Genomic DNA, 20,854 nt, shown 5'->3' on the forward strand with positions numbered 1-20,854 from the left:
GATTCATAGTAAATTCATTAGCCCAGGCTTTGGGTAAAGAGGCTGAGATGGAGAGATTGTCGGCTGTACTGTACATGTGGTTAATGATAAACCAAACAAACTGGGTTTGCTCTCCTAGCCTGGCAAAACAGGACTTGTTGAAACTTGGATTATGTTAACAATCGCTGTTGAGTAAGGGAAACTGTAAAAGCCAGGCTCTTAGAATAACATCTACAAAAAGTTGTGTTTTTAGCTTTTAAAGTGAAAACGTTAGAGGCGGAGGACTAGGCAAAGTAAACACAATTCAAACCACGACTTCCTTCTTAGGAGTTTCATTGGAAATTAAAAGCAAGGTTGTTCCCTCAACTTACACGGAGTCTGAGTAAAAAAGAAAAGAATGTCTACAATGTTCAACTCACAACAGTTAAGGTATGACAAGCATCCTTAACGACAACATAGCATCCGAAAGGCTCTAAAACTTTCTAATATGTCCTTCATGAACCAGATTTATGTCTCGTAGTTTCTTCACTCTGGAGTTTAAATGAAGCCTTGCAAAGACAACTCCTGAGTTTCTGGCCTTTTTTCTTTGGCAGGGTTCTATCCCGGTTGCTCCGACAACATAATTATATGTAGTTAGGCATGAGCTGCAGAGACGGGAGTGAGAGACACCAACTAAGCGAGAAGGAGAGAGAGCGCTGGAGCACAGTGGCTTGTCATTATGGGTCTGTTTGAACCTTATACAGAATGGGCAGCCCAAACCTGAGACCGAGCCAATGGTACTCTGTGCTCTGGTCCTCACGAGTTCTGCCAAGTGTCTCGTTTTTCTACTTGAGAAACCCACCTTTGAAATAAACACTGTATATCATGTACTGCTAGGCGGTTATCATGTACTGTGGAGAGTTATCTTGTAATTTTCTTATATTCCTATTTCATATTTACTTCGCCTCTAAGGTAGTTTGGATAATTACAGTTAAAATGTGCCAAATTGTAATTGGTATTTTGAGAAGTTTGGCTGGCATTAGATATTGAAGGATGTATGAGGACACCTGGAAGGAGACTTCTACTCTCAATCCAACAGCTGAGCTCATGGAATACATCATAAAGAAAAAATCCATATTATTATTGGAAAACCTGTAATGGTCTCTAATCTAATGCTTCTCACTGAACATTTCACTTAGCTAACATTGAGGATGGAAAATATCGAAAAAGGCATTCAGAGCAGAGCAGTTTGTGGCCTCTGGACCTTCCATACATCTTAAATAAAAATACACAGCAAGCAGCGCTACTCTATCTGAAGAACACCTCATACCCAAGACCATTACCCTCAAACAGCCAGGAGCCCATGCCCAGCCCAACAACCCCCCAAATACTCCATATTCAAACACACACACACACACACACACACACACACACACAATTCTTTCAATCCCCATCTTGATCTGATTACAGTGAGCGGGTTGGTGACAGACTCTGGGCATGCTTGTGGGGCGGCTGATATCTGAGCTCTCCTCCTCAGCCTTCACTCTCAGCCAGTCAAGAGAGCAAAGAGATAATATATATGAAGAGCTGACCTCACCAACGACAGCAGCCTTTAAAGAATCATGGGAACAAATTTGTCAACACAGGTCACCACTCACAGAAAGACTAAATGGTTTGGAAAGGTTATTCTCTCTTCCCTCATCGCATACCCGCTGACTGCCAAATATACTCCTAGCTAATATGTCTCCAAGGCTGCTTGTTGACACTAGAGATGCTTAAATCCACTTTACATCAAAGCTAGCCTGTTGTTGCATGAGTGTGGCAGACAATAAAGGGAATAGCTGATACTTCAATGAAATGAGTGGGAAAGCTCCTCATTAAAAGATGACAAAACACAGATGCAATGATTGCATTCCTTTCGATATAAAACCTCATATCTATCTCTCTGACAAAAAGCAAAAAGCAGGGCCAAAAACAGAAAGGGCTTTGTTCCCATTGTAGCTCCTGACCACCTACCATGGGCCCTTTAGTGAAGCACTCACCCTGGAATGATCAGGCGGGCCAATTCTCCCCCAAGACTCCGCAGGCCTACGGAGACCGCTGGGCCAAACACATCCTGCCCATCTCCTAAGAGATTATCCAACTCAATGAACACATTGAGCACAGAAACACTGAAGGAAACTGGAGCCTGCTATTCAGCTGCATCTAAACCCAAACTCTTCCATTCACACCCACGGTAAGGCCGAAGAAGAAATAAGAGGACGTGGTGCACTTACTGGCTACTTCCAGCGAGGCGTTGTGGCTCACTGCCTCTCCCAGGTAGTTGCGGGCAACACAGACATAGGAACCTTCGTCCGGTTTGCTCCGTCGTCCGTGGACGATGCGTAGAAAGAAGAGGGAGCCACTTGGTAGCAGCATGCGCTGAGAACGGGGATTGTCCCTGTCCGTTTCCACCCGCTCTCCATCCTTGTACCACTCCACTGTCGGGGTCGGCCGCCCCTCCGCTTTACAGTTGAGAGTGGCGGGCTCCCCCTTGGAAACAATCAGGTCAGACGGGTGCTCCACTATCCGGGGTGCGGAGTCCTCCTGGCGCAGACGGGATCCTAAGAAGAAATGGCAAATATGAAAGTTTACATCTGGGAGGATTTACACCTTTGAATGTATTCCATAGTCCTCCATATAAAATATGTAACATAGGACCTACAGGCCTGTTGTCGTGGACTCTATAGGACAGTTTTAAAGGCAGCTATACCTTCCTCTGGATATATTAACATAGCAGGCATCCTTTGAAATACCTAGCAGAAATGTTTTAACCATGCAGGGTTAGTCTTCCATTCAATTCTTAAAGAGTTCAACCTATAATCATGTTTATGCTCTAATTATCGACTCTTGGGTGAGAGTGTAACTCTTTTTTGTGTTTTCTCAACATGTTTGGATGAGCAACGTACTAGAATGGATATTGACTTTCCACAAGTATGTATGCTTCTTTACTTCTCCACAAAATAGACTGATAAACAATATGTAAAACCTATTTACATAAAGACAATGTAATTAAAAGAAGTGGAACATATTATTTAAGGTCCAATAACAGGTACTGCTGAATGCTAGTAGTGGAGACCAAATAAACTACCATTCTGTGAGAGAAGTAACCCTTTAATTACAGTAACAGCTCCTCTAGTGAAGCTTAGCACTGCTCCAGCTATGACTGCCATTTCTCAGATCAAAGAGCAAAGAAGAAAAAAAGGAGGCAACAGTAAACAGGAATATGACACACCTGTAAGGTAAAAGGAAATTAAAAGATAAATGATAAGATATGGATGCAGTGCATATCTTAGGGGACAAAGAAAGGAGCTGGAGTAGAGATTACTCTCTTGAAGAAAGAGTGCCAACAGCAGTGCCAAAGGGGTTAACACCCCAGTGCTATCTCAGGCCATTACTAATGCTCTCCGACCAGTCAGCTGTGGCTATCAAACCTGCTTTACATGCAAATTAGCTTCCTGTTGTTAATTCCTGAAGGGTGGGACTTGATGGCTGTGAATGCATTGTGTGCCTACACACAATAGTATGTGTGTGTGTGTGTGTGTGTGTGTGTGTGTGTGTGTGTGTGTGTCTGTGTGAGGGTGAGAGAGAGAGAGTCTCCCCCCACTTGCTATATCTCCCAGCGTAGGCCTTTGGAGCTCATTCAGGACCAATTAAAAAGAGTCTGGTCTAATTGGAGGCACAGGCCTGCAATTAATTTACCCAGCATCCCGTGAACCTGCCACACTGCCTCATTTCTGTGCCCTCCACCCATCCCCCGCCATCCTACAAACCTGGTGCTGAGAAGGCATCTTCTCATGGTCGCCGTACATTTTTGCTAAAGTCAGCATAATCAGCGACAGCTCCGTGGAAAGATTAATCACTTCAAATGTGTGGTGTGGTCAATGGAATATAATTAATCCAATACCCCAATGAAGGACATCATGATCAAGTAATTCCTCGACTACAGTTTATGACAGCGAAGACTTTTTTCTTTTTCTTTTTCTTTAACTTTGGGCATGCATCTTCTACACTTGTTTTTACACACATCTCATGCACACACTGTGTTTTCCTTTGAGACTTGTTGTAGTCTACTTCTTTGGGAGAGACTTTTGTGTCTATATCCTGCACACACCTTTTCTACAACTAACTGCAGTGGTTGTGTATGACTGCAATAATGGTGGGGGGAAATAAATATGAAAATAGCTAATGAGCCACTCAAAAATAATGAACGAGATGCTGCGCTTATGATTATGGAATATTACAGATGCAGCGCAAAGGATTTTCTTTAAAGAATGTGCCAGTAACAACTATTTGGAGCAATTATACCAAAGCCAATGAGTTGGTGATTAAATATTTAGTGGCAACATATCAAATAAGAAAACCCAGTATTTCTGCCTGTCATTGTATAGATATTAGGAAAAACCGCAGAGATTAAAGCATTTCTGGGAGACAGACAGAAACAGATGGTGAATTAGAGAGAGCGGCATATCAAGCCTTTAGCGGGAATGTAAAGTTTATAAAAAATACACGTCTGTGCTTCCTGGCTATTGGAGTGGCCTGAACCGCTACCAGGCGATAATTAACCTCTATTTGTAACGTGCTCCCGTCACAAGCTTTTGAACCTACAGACCATATTATGTTAACGAGGCGCAGCCCTTTGGTACGGCAGCATACTGGCGCGCAGAGCTGAGCTAACACTCCTCGCTATGCTACCATACACAGGCCCACCACCACAGAGACTGCACCGCTACCACCGCCCTTCACCAGACTAATATGTTTTATTAAAGAGGACTTTGAAGGGCTCCGCCACTATCTACTCAGCCCGTTCCCTTCCTGATTTAGAGAGCTCCTCTCTAATTTAAAATGGTCTGAAGTTTGGGGTTTTATGGGGGAACCATTAACTATTTAGATGTGGCCCACTGTGAGGAGAGCTGTGCAGCAGGGAGCGCTGTGTTTGATCAGCGGCTGTTTACTGTAGATGATTACAGCGGATCTGCATGATTAAGGCGCAGACTGAGAATACAATAAACTTACAGTATCCTGTTACGGGGAAGCCGGTAAGAAAAAGCAGGTGTACACACATTCAGCAGTTCATATTGAGCTCTAATAAGTGTGGGATTCCTGAGTGTGAGTGTGTGTTTTGAGCTGTGAGTGGGTGCGAGAATGTATCAGTTACACAATGCTATTATGCTTCCCTTGTTCCTGATTGAATTCATTGTGTGCATGTGTCTGTGTGTGTGTGTGCATTTGTGCTGTGCTGATCCCCATAGACACTTTGAGTGACCCCAGTTTCTTCAGCTCCATTACCCCTCACCGGGGGAAAGAGACACAGGCGGCGTAAAGGAAGACGCTCGCATATCCCCCTCTACAGGTGCATGCTTTCAGAAGATGGCCAACCAGCTAACTTCACTCCTTCCCTACAGCACGTTTTGAAGACCAAATCAGAAACACGGGAGGAGCAGAGTGCACACTTCGCAACTGAGCCGAGCTGTTCGGCGTCTCTTTCTCGCTTCCCCTCCCTTTATTTCAAAGCGCTGCCCTTCCTTCTCCTCTGCTGCTTTCAACCGCCCTCACTCCTACTCTCTATCCCCCTCTCCTCCCCCCTTCCTCGCTTCCAGACAGAAAATTTGAGATGAGCTAATGTAATACACAGCTTCACCGAGGGGAAGCTGGGACTTCTACTGCAAGGATCTGATCGATTGGTGCCTGAGGCAAGATTCTCCTTCTCCCTTAACCCTCTCACTTGCTAGAGTGAGTCTTTTTTCTCAATTATTCACACACACACACACACACACACACACACACACACACACACACACACACACACACACACACACAAAGTTAAACTATGCTTGAGGGAGCCTTTGCATGCTGTGGAGGTGATTAAAAAAAAACTTTGACTCTCTGAGACTTTTCTCTCAATGATAAAAGCAATCTCGGTAATGAACAGCAAACCATGAGAGCCCAAAAGCAACAACAAGCACACAGAATTGAACAGCCTCAGACCCATTCGCACAGCCACCACAAGGGTCCAGACCCAGACACTGACCCATGTGTTCACACAGTGTCTGTATGCATCCTAAGATGCATGAAGACCTCCGGGGTATTTGCACACTCTGAAACCAGGCTCTTTCCCCAGTCCAATCGTTGATAGACAGGGCATGATCGCGGGATTTGCGGTGGTTGTCAAGAAGCCAAGGTCACTTGGCTGCCCATTAGATCACCCGGCATACATTGCATATTAACGTTATGGCTACCAGCTACATATCGATTCATCCGTGTCTTGGGGCTAAACTTGATTTTCATCCTACAACATGGGTCGATTTACTGAGGATCTATATTCCACGAGATAAGCCTGCTTCCTCTATCTGACAATGAAATATTATGCATAAGAGATGGACTGCTACTGATCATGCCAATAGATCATTATGGGGTGCACTGAGCAGGGCACTCATACTGCACTGGACCTCAGCGGGTAAACTATCAGATTTGGGGGCACTGAAAGACATCATACTAAAATCAGGTGACATAAAAAAAAATTCATTTAATTGTATAATTCATAAAAGTTATCAACATCAGTTTACAAAAATGTCCGAACATTTTACAGACAGCAAACTTTAATGAGAACTGCAAGGAGAGGTAGAGGAGTGAGAGAGAGCCTGGACACAGGCAGGAGATATGTAACTGTAGACGTTATCGTAGTTTATAAAAATGCAGCGCAAGGAGACAGGGAACGAGGATAAGATATCTACACTGCACATTCAACCCGTGCTGGACCATTCAACCGGCTGTTCTGTCGTTTGTCACTGTTAACAATGACATCAGTCTGCAGTGTAGCGCTTATACACTATAGCTATGACAAGAGCTGCAGTATTGATTGTGTATAATCACATAATGCAACAGTTAGCATGGGAAGAATTTCACTGAGAACATTTACTGTCAGAGAAACAGCCGAAAATGCAATAAAATCTGGTTTGTGGCTCTATAACGCTGTCTCGGAGGCAGCAATCGATCTAACTACTCTGACTGAAGGCATAAAAGACGGCCCTGGAACTACAACCTAGACTCTGAGCAGCCTCGGGACAAGAAGCAGCTAGACAGGGTCAGCTCTGTCAGAGCCAGGGTCATTGCTTAAACACAGCATGTTTGCCCTTTGCAATTAAAAGCTCATGTAACCCCACAGGCGACATCACGAGTGCTGCATTTGTATTACTAATCACTCTCTGCATAAAGATGATAGAGGAAGGCAGGCCAACAAAACAGACAAAAAACACCGCCGAGCAGAAGTAATAAGTTCGGGTCCAATGATTTCCCTAGCATGAAAAGCCAATGTGCCTCTGTCTCTCACAGCTCTTTTCCTTGGCAGAGTGTGAGGTGGAGGAAAGGAGCCAGGCACCTGCCCTTTACCCCGGAGAACTCACAGGGGAGAGGGACAGTGAGGCAATTTAGATCTGTTGTCACTGAGGTCCCCTGAGGTATAGGGAGACGGGCTAATGTGTCTACTTCCTTGAATGATACACCACACTTAACAATGCTGGGTCATTCAGTCCAATTCTCGCTACGGATCAAACGATCCCAGCCTCGGATTGCATGTGTTTATATGTGTGGTAAAGTTTCATTGCCTCCATAAAGCTTCTCAAGGTAACAGAATCTCAAAAAGGCCGATGCTGAAATCGGGAGGTGTTGCCTTAGCCTGAGCCGTCACATCCCATATCAGATGTCCAGCTGAGCAATGGCAGAGATATGGAATATGGGTCTGCGATAAGGAAGGGCAAGCACAGTAGGGCACTCCCTATCTACAGTCACATTAATCTGTGATTAGGGGATTTAAGAGGGATTTATGGCAGAGATAAGAGCAGAGGGCGTGTCCCTCGGGGTAGCCAGGCGGAGGCCGGAGCCACGCCTGCTCGGGCCGCTGCCTGCCAATAAATGACTGAAAGCAAAAGAAACGGCACCCTTTTCTGTTGAATTAGAGAAGATAACGGAGAGAGAGGCCAGAGATAAGAGGGAGAAACAGAGGGAGAGACGGAAGCGGAGCGAAAAAGGCAAGGCACCGCGCTCCTGCTGATCAGATGAGATTAACAGGAAAGAGAAACTGAATCTTTTACCGTTTCAACATCAGGATCCCACCCTGGAATGCTCTGCGTGAATGACTTTGCCAGTTGCATCAGATCAGACCTGTTTTTAATGTTACACAAGGCTATCACTTACACTCCGAAGAGGCAGGATTAGAGCCCCGTGTGTGAGTGTGTATGGGGACCCGGAGGTGGGGTGACGGAGGGGGATGATGGATATCTTTATGGCCTCTTTCTTTCCTCATCTCTTTGTCTCCGCTTACCAAACAGAACGGGGTACGGTTACCTCGCTGATACCACAGCAGCACTTGAGAACAGATATCAGTTTCCAAAAAAATAGTACCTGCCGTCCAAATTTGTCCTTTCGTTTTTTTTTTTGTTTAATCAAAGCAAACCTGAAACACACTACCTGAGCGTTTACACACAACACTGCAACCCAGAACTACACTGTTTGCTTGTTTATCTGTATTTGCTGTTTTAGAAACTAAGTCCACACACTCGCAGATGATTACAAAGCTCCCATTGATATTTGAGTGATATATAGCTTCTGCAGACTGTAATGCAAACAAGACACAAAGCGCCTTTGTTATGATTAAGGTTGAAGACATTGAACAAAGTTAAGGAAGTAATCAGAAACTAAAAACACAGACTGTCGTAACTCTGCAAGGCTCCAAACACAATACAATCATTTGTTAATTTAATTGTAAACAAAAGGAAGGTGTGATACACAGAGAAGTTACCGTTGGTTAAAAGTAGATCAGTGACTTGTAAAACACAAAACTTGCTTCAGTTTTCAGCCGTTCTGTAAATGAGGACTAATAAAATAGTCGTTGCCTTTGATCGTCCTGATGCTTATTGGTCATATATGACACAGAGGTGGCGAATCTGCTGACGTTACCATAAACAAGCAGCACTCCCTTCTTAGGGCCATAGGTCACCAACATACATAAGTTTTGGGGCTGTGGTATAATCACTGTTGCTCATCAGGATGGGATCCAACAAAGACCCCCCCCCCCCCTCCCCTCCTGGCCTTGAAGCACTAGCCCCAAAACTGTCTGTGTCAGCTGGGAAACGCATCCCTGACTCTCACCCAGCAGACCAGGCCGGGGGTGAGACAGCCCCAGCAGAGTGCTCCTTTGGGAGGCTGGGGTCCATCCTGCTCTGGGGCCCCCATCTGGAGCTTCGACAATGGGAGCAGTATTTCCACTTCTCCTCCAGGCTTTCCCAAGCGGGCCTGACACGTTTGAAAGACACCAGGCGTAATCACAAGTATGACAGAAGGAGCACTGATGCTCATGAAACACCTCCTGAAGTACACCGAAGACAACAAGGACATCTTTGTTTCGTCTTTCTTTGAAAACTCATCTCTTTTTTTTTTGGTAAGCTCATAGATAAAAGCCATGAATGGAAACCCCATTGTTAAACAGTGCTTGATTCATTAGCAATACGAATAAAGCTTTCCTCTCACACTTTAAATATCCTTAGCATTCTCACATAAATTGTAAGCAACATAACAAGAAGAAGTAACTGTGAAAAGACAAAATGACAACGAGAAGATATACTATTCAATAATGAATTTTCAACAGAAACCCAGGGGACACAATTGTGGATGAGTTGTAGCTCCTCCTGATGCCAGGCAGCCCCAGCGAGTGTCATTAGACACAAATGAAAGCTGTGAAAGTCTGCAGAAGGCCACGAGGGCAGAATTCATTCCTGCAGGATAAACACAGTTCCTATGCTTTATTATATCCATTCACCGAGACAAGCAGGAAAGCTGTAGTGGAAAAGACTGGAATGCTTGTTAGGAGGCTGCCTGTCAAATTGGGTCTGGAGACCATGAAGGCAGGCGGGCTGAACAGAGCGGATGCAAGCAAAGAGTCGGTCTGTCTGTTCTGTGTGTGTGTGTGTGTGTGTCAGTCTGCCTAGCATCTATCCATCAGTCTATTAACTGATGCCTCCTCACGTTGACCCTGCATATTCACAGCGATGACCTAAGAAGAAAACTTGGCTCGTGCTTCTCATGAAAGAACTCCAACATCGGAGTCAAGGATGTCGTTCCTTCAGCGGGGCAGAGATCCCGGGAAAAGAGCGCTAATTAATATATGCCAGGCTTAGACCCTCTAATAGGAAGCCTCTGCATGCTCCACAGTCAAGGTTCGGAGCGTAGATGGGGATTACAGAAAAGAAGCACCGGGGAGCGTGAGTGGGCAATTACATGTTGTTTTTGTTTTCCAACATTGCCAGTTAATAATGAGGTTTGACCATTGTGTTCTCAGTGATACATCAAAGCAGCCTGCAACAGCAGGATAGGAGAAGTAGGGGTAATTGAATATGCTGGTACATTTATTTCCCAACAGGGGACAGCAGGAGTCTCACTGCTGACTTGTTCTTCCATCAGCTGCTCGAGTTGAAACCCTCAAGAGATTAATAAATTGCATTTCAGAGAAAATGAGTTTAGCATTTTGAAAAACAAATATATAGTTAATAGTGTGGATTATAAACATACAATTAACACGAGCAGATGGGTACGGCTCGGTTTCACACTGATGCAATGATTGCACAGGAATGGAAACAGCACTGCAGGTTTAATGTAAACAAAACTGTACGCTTAATTCAATGAAATCTGCCGTCTGCTCAGTTCTGCGTCCATTACAATCCGGTGCGTTGGTCTGCTCCTCCCAAGGTCAGTCTTAGGACTGTTTGACCGGCCATGAGGGGACTGGGATAGGTGGCAGGCAGGGGAGGGGCTGTGCAGGAACAGTGAGCAGTAAGGACCAGCACACTCAGCTGGCACAACACAGCCAAAGGGAGTATGGCATTTGGGCTGGGTGCCAAGACAAAGAACGGCTCTGAAGAGATGCCAAAGTGAATCGGGGCAGGCACGGCCAAAAAGCACCTAATGCTTTTTAAATGTTATTTGGTTGATGGCAGCGGCTGATACCGGCCTGCTATTGGACCAGTGTTGTGTTACAGTCCCTGAGAGCAGAGACGATGACCTTACGTAGGCTATTCCAAATGTTCGGCCGAACACATTCTAAAGCAAATCTCAGACAGCTGGGTGTTGAAAGGGAATTTCAGTTACAGCATTCAGACGGGGGTACAACGGTAATGCCGGAGTGCACAAACTTGGCACATTTCTTTCTCGTGCCCTTTAGGTTAAAAGGGTAAGCACGGAGCACATAACATTGGGCCGTCAACGTGTGAAAGCTTGTGTATGTGCATGCACATATGTGACAGTGCTTCATTCCGCTGCACTGGAGCTCTGGATACAAGGTATAATTAAAGTGAAACGTGGCTCCCAGAGGCATAGTGTGGGTTAAGACTCCGTGGAGCCAGTTTCTCATGCGGCAAGATCCCAAAGACACCAGCATGGCCTGCTGAGTGGGGCATGGCCCGTGTCCAGCCAAATGGAACACAAATCGCCCCAAACGGTTCGAAACCTGGCCTGGAAAAGCGAGAGTGGGATGTAAGGCATGCCATGTGATGCACAGTAAATATTTGGTCAAAATGAATGAAGGGGAGAAGTCTGCCAAGAAGCCTTTTTCTAGACGTCCACAGAGGGGAGACTGTGCCCAGTCTGGCATTAAAATTAAATTTCCTTCTGCAGACAACTGCTCACTGGCAATGTCTGCTTTCCAGCACCCACTTACCACGTCCTCCCCTCAAAACACATACCAACTGTCCAGGTACACGGTGTTTTCTTTAATCCTTCAACTGAAAATGACTTGGTCATAAATGTATCCCTTAATTTGCATCTGTCAATTTTCTACATCTCACAGCAGAAAAAACTGTCAACGTCTGAGTAACATTTCTAAGAAAACCGGTTTTCCGCCACAGTTGCAGACGGAGGGGGAGGGGGGGGAGACAGATCTGTGCGAGACAGCTGTGATGACAAATGCAAGAGAGGAAATATCGCTATCAGTTTTGGAAGTGGAAATAACCACCCTGAGGATATCTTTCTCTTTTAACTGACACTGAACTGCATTGATTTCCCCAACTTCTCCCTTCAAAAGTGATCAACAGTGAGGCAGCCAATAAAGAGACTTTTAAATCCATCAATTATGCTTTATTAGTGTCTATCAAGAAGGGTGTAGTCCGCGCTGTCGTACTAGTGCAACTATAAAGCCCATGTATGCTATGGATGTCTGAATGAAAAAGCAAATGCAAAGAAAGGAGGCGTAAGATCAGCTCAATCAAAGTCAAAGTGTAAAGAAAACACTTTGAATAATTCTGATACGCTTCAACGTGTCGAAAGGAATAGACATCATTATCACTAAAGCATTAAATAGAGGTGGAGACAGAAGTGAGTAGTACGCTCTGATTAAAGGACTATAATAAGATGGGATAAACACCGTCTGTCAAGACTGAATGTCAGAATGAATCACAACAGTCAAGTAGGACAGCAGTCATCGCAGAGCGCCTTCAGACATTTTGCAACAACGTCCTCTGAGTCAAACAAAGGTGTGATTACTGAAGCCAAGTGCATGTAGGGAAATGGAGGTGTGGCTCTCTTTCTTTACAGTTTGAACTATGGGGGCTTCAGATTAAGACTTGGTGACAGACACGAGGCAAAATGCAAAAGCAATATTGTGCTTAAAGCCTGAAGAACCTGTCTCGCAGCCTGAGACTACAATTGTTATTCAATTAGAGCGTTCACTGTATGGGCGAGGAGAGCGGACGTGGGAGGGAGAGAGAGCGACTGCATAAGAGGGAGGATAGTACAGTAGACGGATACTAAAAAAGTGACATGAAGGATTGATTAAAAAGCTCTCCAAGTCTCAGAAATGATAAAGTACAGTTTAAAAGCTTTTGAAAAGGTGAAAATGCAGAGGCTTTTAGTACCAGTCAAAAGCATTGTTCCTGTTCAAAAGGGTTCAATAGAGGGGGCCCTTTGTGTGAACAGAAATGTCAACACACATTATCCACAGCAGAAAATATGTGGGATTATTAATTTGTCTTCATTTCAATTGTCACAACAGATTTAAAGGAAAATGTCACCAATTTGAAGAAAGTAGGTAAACCTGATAATAGACCAGGATTAAAATGAATCTCCCGACTTTGTATTTACATGTTGGAAAATTCACCCAGTTATTTGAATCCTCCTCACCATGGTTACAGCTGAATGGTGGCAGCGGCTCCAAAGGCAGTCCTATAATATTGAATCTCAAGGTCACCTTCTCATTAATTATGTTTTCCAGCACTTCCTCTTAAATAGAGCGCACCCCTCCTACTTTTATCACTGTCTTTGTGTGACAGAATCAGCCCCCAAGGAACACGACGTAAAGTTGCTGATGCAGCTCCGGATGAGAGTGGCTTTTTCAACATGAATCTCCTAAAGCAATCACTCACACCGTGTGGATAAAAAGAAATATGTTTCGAAATGTTAAATAAACAGGAAATAATGTTTGGGGAAGGAGAACCTTGTCACCAAAGGGAATCTTAACTACGACGGTATAGCTAAGAGGGGGAGGAACCAAAAACATTAATCAACTAATTAGCAGTCTCTCTTTTAACTGCTAATTTAATCTATCCCTCTCAGCCTCTCAAATGGTATTTTTTCCCCCTGTCAGTTATAACCAAAGAGAGGTTTAGCATTTCAAAAGTGTATCCAGGCCTTGCAATGCGGGGGTAATAGAATGGTCACAGAGGCTGGGAGGAGGCCTGAGCTCAGGGAGGGAGGAAGAAAAGAAGGATACCGGGGAGAGGCCGTCCTCAATAGTCACCGCTCAGTCTCCCCAGTGGAGAAAATGAAAGGGAGGGAAGTCTGAGCCTTTTTAAAATGCACAAGGCAGAGCACCCTACGGTAGCATGGCTTCTCCTTCCACAGCTAATGCCAGGCCCCGGGGCAAGCCTTCTAGGAGTTCCTGAGCACGCAGAACTTAGATCCACGCGGGATGTTGGCCGTGCTCAAACCAAAACCTCAATGCCGCACTGAAGCTTTGCACCAGGATCATTTATTCACTCAGCACTTTTACACATTAACCTCACCTCTCCCCAGATGTCCACCTTTAAAAAAAAAAAGAAGGAAAAAACCAACAACACCAGCGTCCTTGCCTCACAGTTTTCAACCACTACCACCATAATCAGCACATTTGCTTTCCACGAGGGACCAGTGAGAATATGCAGTGTGAGCACAGAGAGCCAGATCAAGAGAATTCCCAGAGCTGGTGTATCATGGTATGTTTGACTGCTGCGTCCTCCCCTTCGTCCCCCGCTCTTCCCCCTCCATCCCCCTTCCACACCCTGGGGTAGCCTTTGTGTAGGCCCCCCCCCTCCCCCCCCCCCCTCCACCTCGACACTCCTCACACACCCTCAGTCCCTCGTGAACCATTCTCTTCCCCTCCTCCATGCCTTACAATCGCCCTGTTAAGGCGACACAATGCGGCCTCCCAGTACCCACAGGCTTTTTTCTGCGTGTCAGCCTGCTTTATCTAAGAAAGGCCCGGCACTGACCAGCCACAAAACAAAAAGGCAAGTCTTTCAAAAAAATTGGGCCAAAACAAAAAAAAAGAGGAGGGGGATGGGTAAGAGGATGAAGAGATTCCTTAAGCCCCCTTTCGCCACCCTACACATACACAAACACACTCTCCGCCTTTCCTTCTTGCTCACATCTATATTAGTGGAGTCATGGGAAAACTAATCCACGGCGAAGCTAGATTAAGTAAACATGCATATGTGATGTAGAATCAAATGGGGATTAGCATTATGCAATTTGCTTGTGCGTTGCTGTGTCTGCAATTCTAACGCTTTGCATTTTTCATACCAGGAAGCGAAGCCGCGGGAAGTCAAAGTGTGGCATTTGTGAACTGAGACAGAAACCAGACGACACCTTTCATCCTATAAGGACATGTCATTTATCACTAACACACCGACTGGCAATAGGGAATGTTTGTCCTCCACGTCAAGTGTTAGAACAAGATGCGTTTACTATGCCGACTGACCCACGAGTCTAATATCCTGGACACGCCTGCTGCTTTCCAGTATCAGCCAGCTCCAGACTAAAAAGCTAATATGAAGTTATGTTCCGGAGTATTCTTAGTGCGGACGGCTTAGCTCTGTCTGGCTATACGTTTGTAGAGCTTAGACTGACAGAATATTTGACAGATAAAGTGAGACTTGCTAAATAAGTCATAACAACATTATCAGCAAGCGATGGAAATAACTCTCCTCAGTTCCAACCCTCTAAATTAAAGCCTGGTGACACATAGCAGCTAACTCCTGAGGAGTTTCAAACACCAAGACACACAGGGCATTCAGGTGCATCCTCAGTTTTATAAAATGAACTATATCCTCTGACTCGCCGTGCAGACATGCATATCAAGCAAGCTGCAGCCACGGCAAATTACAAACTATTGATGTCAGATGGATTTGTTAATTAATCCAATTAAGCAGCGCTTTTAGGTCATTAGGGGAAAAGCAGATCATTAAGAGCCACCGCCTAATTATCTGCCCTAAAACAAACTGCTTTGAAATGTTTATCTCGTCAGTCATTAATGACTTCGCCACAGTTCTCATGAACAGGAAGAGCACACGGGCTGCCCTCCCACATTCCTCCATGTGGTTTCACTAAGCCAAAGTCGGCCTAATCCTGGATCTTAGGGTGTAAAACCCTGCTTGATTTGGATTAGGATCAGATTAATGTGAATTAGTGGAAGTTATAGATATATAGCTTCATGGGCACTGTCACCTCGCGCAGGTGTGAGATTTTCTTTTTAGCAGACCTGAGGCTCTTTCTAATGCCCGCACACAACATCTGTTCACAGAGTTAAACGCTTGAAAAAAAAAAAAATCATGATTTGGGGGCCATTTAGAATACCACTACTTTACAAAAAAAGAGTCGAAAAAAGCTGCGAGAGAGCTTGAAGGGAAGAGGCTGGCTTTAATGAGCAGGTTAAGGCCAAAGGAAAGGTAATCGTAAAGAAGACAGGAGACAGAGATGGCTCTCACCTGTGGTCTCTGATCATTAATTGTCCCCGAATCCTGCTGTGTCCTGTCATATCGTCATGATAGGAGGTGGAAGGGCTCAGCAATTTCTCAGCACTTACAAGTAAATTTGTCAAACCTCAACGGGTAGATGCTGCTGGGGGCTGGGGCTGATTACCAGGGCACCAATGACTCCCACAGCCCATATATTTATCAGCACCAGCACACGGTCACACTTATACACGGTGCTTGCATACGACCACCCAAAGAGTTTACAACAACATGGATGTACATTTTTTAAAAAGAAGTCTGATATTTGCCTTGACATTACATCCTGCCTGTTAATATGTGTCATTCAAATCTCTTGAAAGTAATCTGGAGTGTCATTTTGAGTGCGAGGAGCACAGACGCCTCTTCTGAATGGTTACTCTGAGGTGAGTATAAGGTCTGACGGGCACATGGAGGAGAGATAACAACCATTTAGTGTGTGGCAGATCACCTGATAACAGGGCCGAGCATGACAGATGAAGGTATCAATTTGCAACCTTCAGACAGCGCAGGGCTGCAATAAGCATGTCAACACAAGTCTGACAAGGACAAAGGTCATCTCGTCCCTCTCCCTCTATTTCACACATACAAGTGGTATAAAAATACTTTTACAATCAGGCCAGCAATGTGAAAATGATCTTGATTCTATCATCAGAGATGTTACGAAACACCATTAGGAGTTTGTTTGCGAGATTTGATACCTTCCCTACACTACAATGAAGCTATTACCCCTCCAATTAGCAGCAGCTATGAAATCTTTTTTTGCTGGCAAGTGGTGGGTAATCCAATTTTCCTGACACGAGTGTCTAATCCACGACCAATCCTTTGAGTATCTGCTGTCCAGTCTGTCTCTATTAGCAGGCCCTATTCTCACGCCTCTCCCAAGAAAACCTCCCCAGACATCCCCACAGCCGGGCGTAATTGGAAACCCTGGTGTCTGACGGTCTCTCTCACAGGACAGGACCATTAGCGACTCAGGCCGGGCTCAGGATCCGGCCGAGGGCGAAGCAGATGGAGCCACCACCTATAGCTCGAAACCCTCACTTCTGATCCTATACTTCCTGTTCAGGTGCTACAGGGTTTCCTCAAACGACTGTGGTGTTGCAGGATTTCCCCATCGCTACATCTCTGCCTCTCTACGTGAAACAAAGACCCAATTCAGGAAACTAATCAGGAAGCACGAATGACGTTTGAATACGGACGATGACAAATTCTGCAGAAAGTCAGTGACTCTAAATCTGGACGAACACAGCGACCAGACACAGAATTAAGACCTTTCAGGTTGGGCATGATTGAGATCCCTAACATGTGTAGTCGTGCAGAGAGACATTATTTTTAGGAACAGATAGACACAAAGCAAGAGTTTGGAAAGAAAGGTGTTTTGGAGCTACGATAAACAGTAAGAGTAAAGTATTATTTTTTACTACCTTATACATATACGTTTTTTTTTCTTAATCTGTTCCATTTCTAGGGGTTTTGTACAAGCTTTTCTTTGTGAAAAATGACCCACTTGCTGCCATTCAGGGTGCACTTTTCCTAATGTCTTATAATGGGGTGAGATTTGCTTCCTCACAACTCAGAAGCAACTGACCTGGAAAACCCAGCTATCATGGTGCTGGAGCTCTATCAAGACATCATCCATGTGATGGGTGAGGAGGAATAATATGTAAGAGGAACGATGGAAGCGGCATCAGAGGACAAAGACGACTGAAACCCAGCAGGCGGATCTCCACACAAAGCTGAAATAAAACCAGGCCGACAGCCAAAAGAAAAATAAGATATGTGGCCGATTTTCATTTTTAAAACATATACAGAATGTTGGCACTCAGCAATAACATTCATGCATGGGCAGTGTGGTGACGTACATGGAAACATGGTCTCCATAGGGGCTCGTGCTGTCCGTATGACCGATGATAGCTGCTCCCTCCACTGATCCCACATGGCTTCAGCACTTTATGTGTGCTCAGCTCTTAAAAGTAAGACAACCCCTTCACCCTGAGGTTTTACGTGCTTTTGGTCAAGAGGGAAAACTTCGTTGTTGTGAATCAGAATTGCCTTCCTCATTTCAAAGCATGAGACCGAGGGTTAAAACACACTCAGTGTTTAACACAAGTCCAGTTTTCAGAAGTGTTTTGTTAAGGTTGGGGAAGTTAATATCAACATTTTGCCCTGGAGCAACCATTTTTCACTGAGACGGCATTTATTATGTTCGTAACACATTTTAATACTTTTTTACAATGTTTTAAATTGAACTGCTTTGTTCTACATGTAATTGATTCCAGTGTGTTATTTAAGCTCTGTAGCTTCACAAATAATTAAAGAGATTTTTTTTTCACCTTTGACCTTTTTTCTTCTTTAATTTAACTTGTAGCTAAAATCCCCATGAAGGGCTATAGCTCACATGTGTCTTTGTAATGATGGCCACTGACTTACCTGAGCACACATGGACAAATCCTAACAGAAATACAAATCCAATAGAAGTTGGAGACATCATTCAACGCCTCTCTTGTGAGAAATGGCCTTGTGTAATCCAAAATATTCAAAAAGGCAATTTAGGCATCTGCTCCGTCATGTCAAACTGCAAAAAAAAATAAAAATCTTAGAATCCAGAGTTTGAAAATGTAACACCCAGATTTTAGTTTGTGAGTGACAAAAAGCAAAATATCACAACAGTCCAGGAGCAGTTTATCAAGAGCTTGCCTTGGCTTCTTGCTGTGGATGAGTGGAAGGCTTCAAAAAATGGAAAAAGAAAACATAATACAAAAACAGTTCGCCACAGCTTCAACACACCATGTTAAAACTCTGCTAGAATATGTGGGCAGAGAGGACGGAGAGCTTCTCCTTTGAATTCATCCCGCTGCTGCAGCGCGCTCAGACCACTCAGGCGATCTCAATCAAACCATTTCGTTCCTTTGTGCACAAAAAAAGGACAAATTCCAAAATCCACTGTGACTAAAAGTTAAGTCAAAAGTGAGTGAAATGGCGCGTGCGGTCGCTGTAGTCCACGCTGAAAGCCTCTGTCCTTGCAGTCACATTATTTCAGTCCAGTCTTGAATCTGTCACTTGAGATCGGAAAGTTTGCGAGTTAGTCCTGTCCTCCCTCATCCACCGGATCCGGGACACAAGATCAGTGCAACTTTTCCATCACTTTGCCACCGATTCTCCGCTGCTGCAACTCCGGCTGATCCTCGCGCGCGTCGCAGACCCCGAACCTCAGGCGAGAGGGGGGAAATACGGATTCATATTCACTGCGTTTCATTCAAGGAAAGCGGAGTGCCTCGTCAATTGGTATGCGCCTCTCTACCCCCTCCATAGACCCGACAATGTTTCCCAGAGAAGAAATTTAACCTCTTCGCGCCTGGATGAGCGCACGCCGGCAGGCGAAGCTACTGTATTTGCTTTAACTTTGTCCAATAATAAGAGAAACCTTATCAAAGTACTTGGACATGTTGTTTTTATTTCTTCTGCGGTTCCATGATTAAAAATTAAAGTAACAGCCGCTTCCAATGATATTCCTAAAGGGAGTTATGAGTATGTTTTTGGAACTTACCAGTAATCATATAATGGCTTTACCATACTTTAGGGGTTTGTTATGTCTCCTGTGGTTTCATAGACCATTAATATTCCAGTATTACAAACTGCAATAGATATAAATGCTATGTTTATCCTTCTGCAATGTAGTAGAGAACGTAAAAAAAAGTAATTAATCAAACTGCCCAAACATGATATATTGTATAGGTGTGCCGTTTTCATTTAACACTTTTATTTTACATTTAAAGGCTCTGGTCTACATACAGGCCTATAGTGCGTGTGTTCGACTGAGCGCTTAATTCCTAATGTTTCCAAAAAGCAGCCCAATTCAAATATAATTTAAGAATATATTATAATCTAAATTCCAAATTTACAACGTACCGTTAAAGTGCATTAGTTCACTGTGACTACATATGGTTAATTAGAATTAGAAGTTTATCTTGTGACCCATTTTCCAAATGTATTAATATTTTCCTCAATGTGACATACACTTGGGACTCACCCATATGAAAATGTGTTTCTCATCTTTTTTTTTAGACTTAAATGAGTCCGAGTTTCTCTGGGCTCACTTCAGCCTACAGTCCCTGCAATTTATTTGCACCTCTGAGTCATAACCGACTTCAGACACAGACTGCTTATTTTAGATTGGCCAACAACCATTGCTGTGCAAGTTATCTTGCATTAAAAGATCTGAAATGTGGGGGAAAACATGAATGACTAAAAAAGAACAGCTGAAAGACTTCCACATTTCCGCAGCTCAGCTCAGCCCAGAGCTTGTGAATGGCTCCACTGAACATTAGTTACCAAACAGCGCCCTCCAGTGGAGTTTGGCAGAACTAATCCAAGACGAAAAAGTCCTGTATGCTCGGCCTAAGTCAGCCTGCGACACATTAGTCATCAAAACCAGGGCTTTTCAAAGTGTGTCATGTTTCAAATACTACCCACGTTTGATGACAATCTTGTCCCAGAACAAAACATTAAAAATAGCCCTCATAAGCATATCTTTTTCAAACGGACCACGACAACGCTCCATTTCACACATTGTACAGCGAATACACAAATGCAAGTACATCAAAGCAATCATTGAAATGCAGGGACAAGTTATTATCATTCAAATGAAAAGATGATCATCAAGGATCGTATGAATAGTTTGAAAAGACGCTGTTCAACCAAAATGAATGCTGTTTATCAGCCGTCACGGTAGATTTGGCACCCTGCTGTTTGCTCTAAATGTATCCATTTAACCAATTGAATTTTAAAATCCCTTTGGATCCCCTTCAGCGACCCTTGCATGTCTC

The 20,854-nt window shown here is 44.2% G+C and overlaps 1 protein-coding gene across 1 annotated transcript in view; it reads right to left on the reverse strand.

Moving 5' to 3' along the window:
- The window catches only part of robo1 (roundabout, axon guidance receptor, homolog 1), a gene marked incomplete at its 5' end in the record, with an annotated part of 156,036 nt that overhangs the window by 106,120 nt on the left and 29,062 nt on the right, over positions 1-20,854 (reverse strand). Inside the window, one exon of the mRNA XM_079166405.1 lies at positions 2,235-2,561. Coding sequence (XP_079022531.1) covers positions 2,235-2,561 — 327 coding nt within the window. The remainder of the gene's footprint in view (positions 1-2,234; positions 2,562-20,854) is intronic.

The sequence above is a fragment of the Pholis gunnellus genome, assembly GCF_910591455.1.
Source record: "Pholis gunnellus genome assembly, chromosome: 9".
Taxonomy (NCBI): domain Eukaryota; kingdom Metazoa; phylum Chordata; class Actinopteri; order Perciformes; family Pholidae; genus Pholis; species Pholis gunnellus.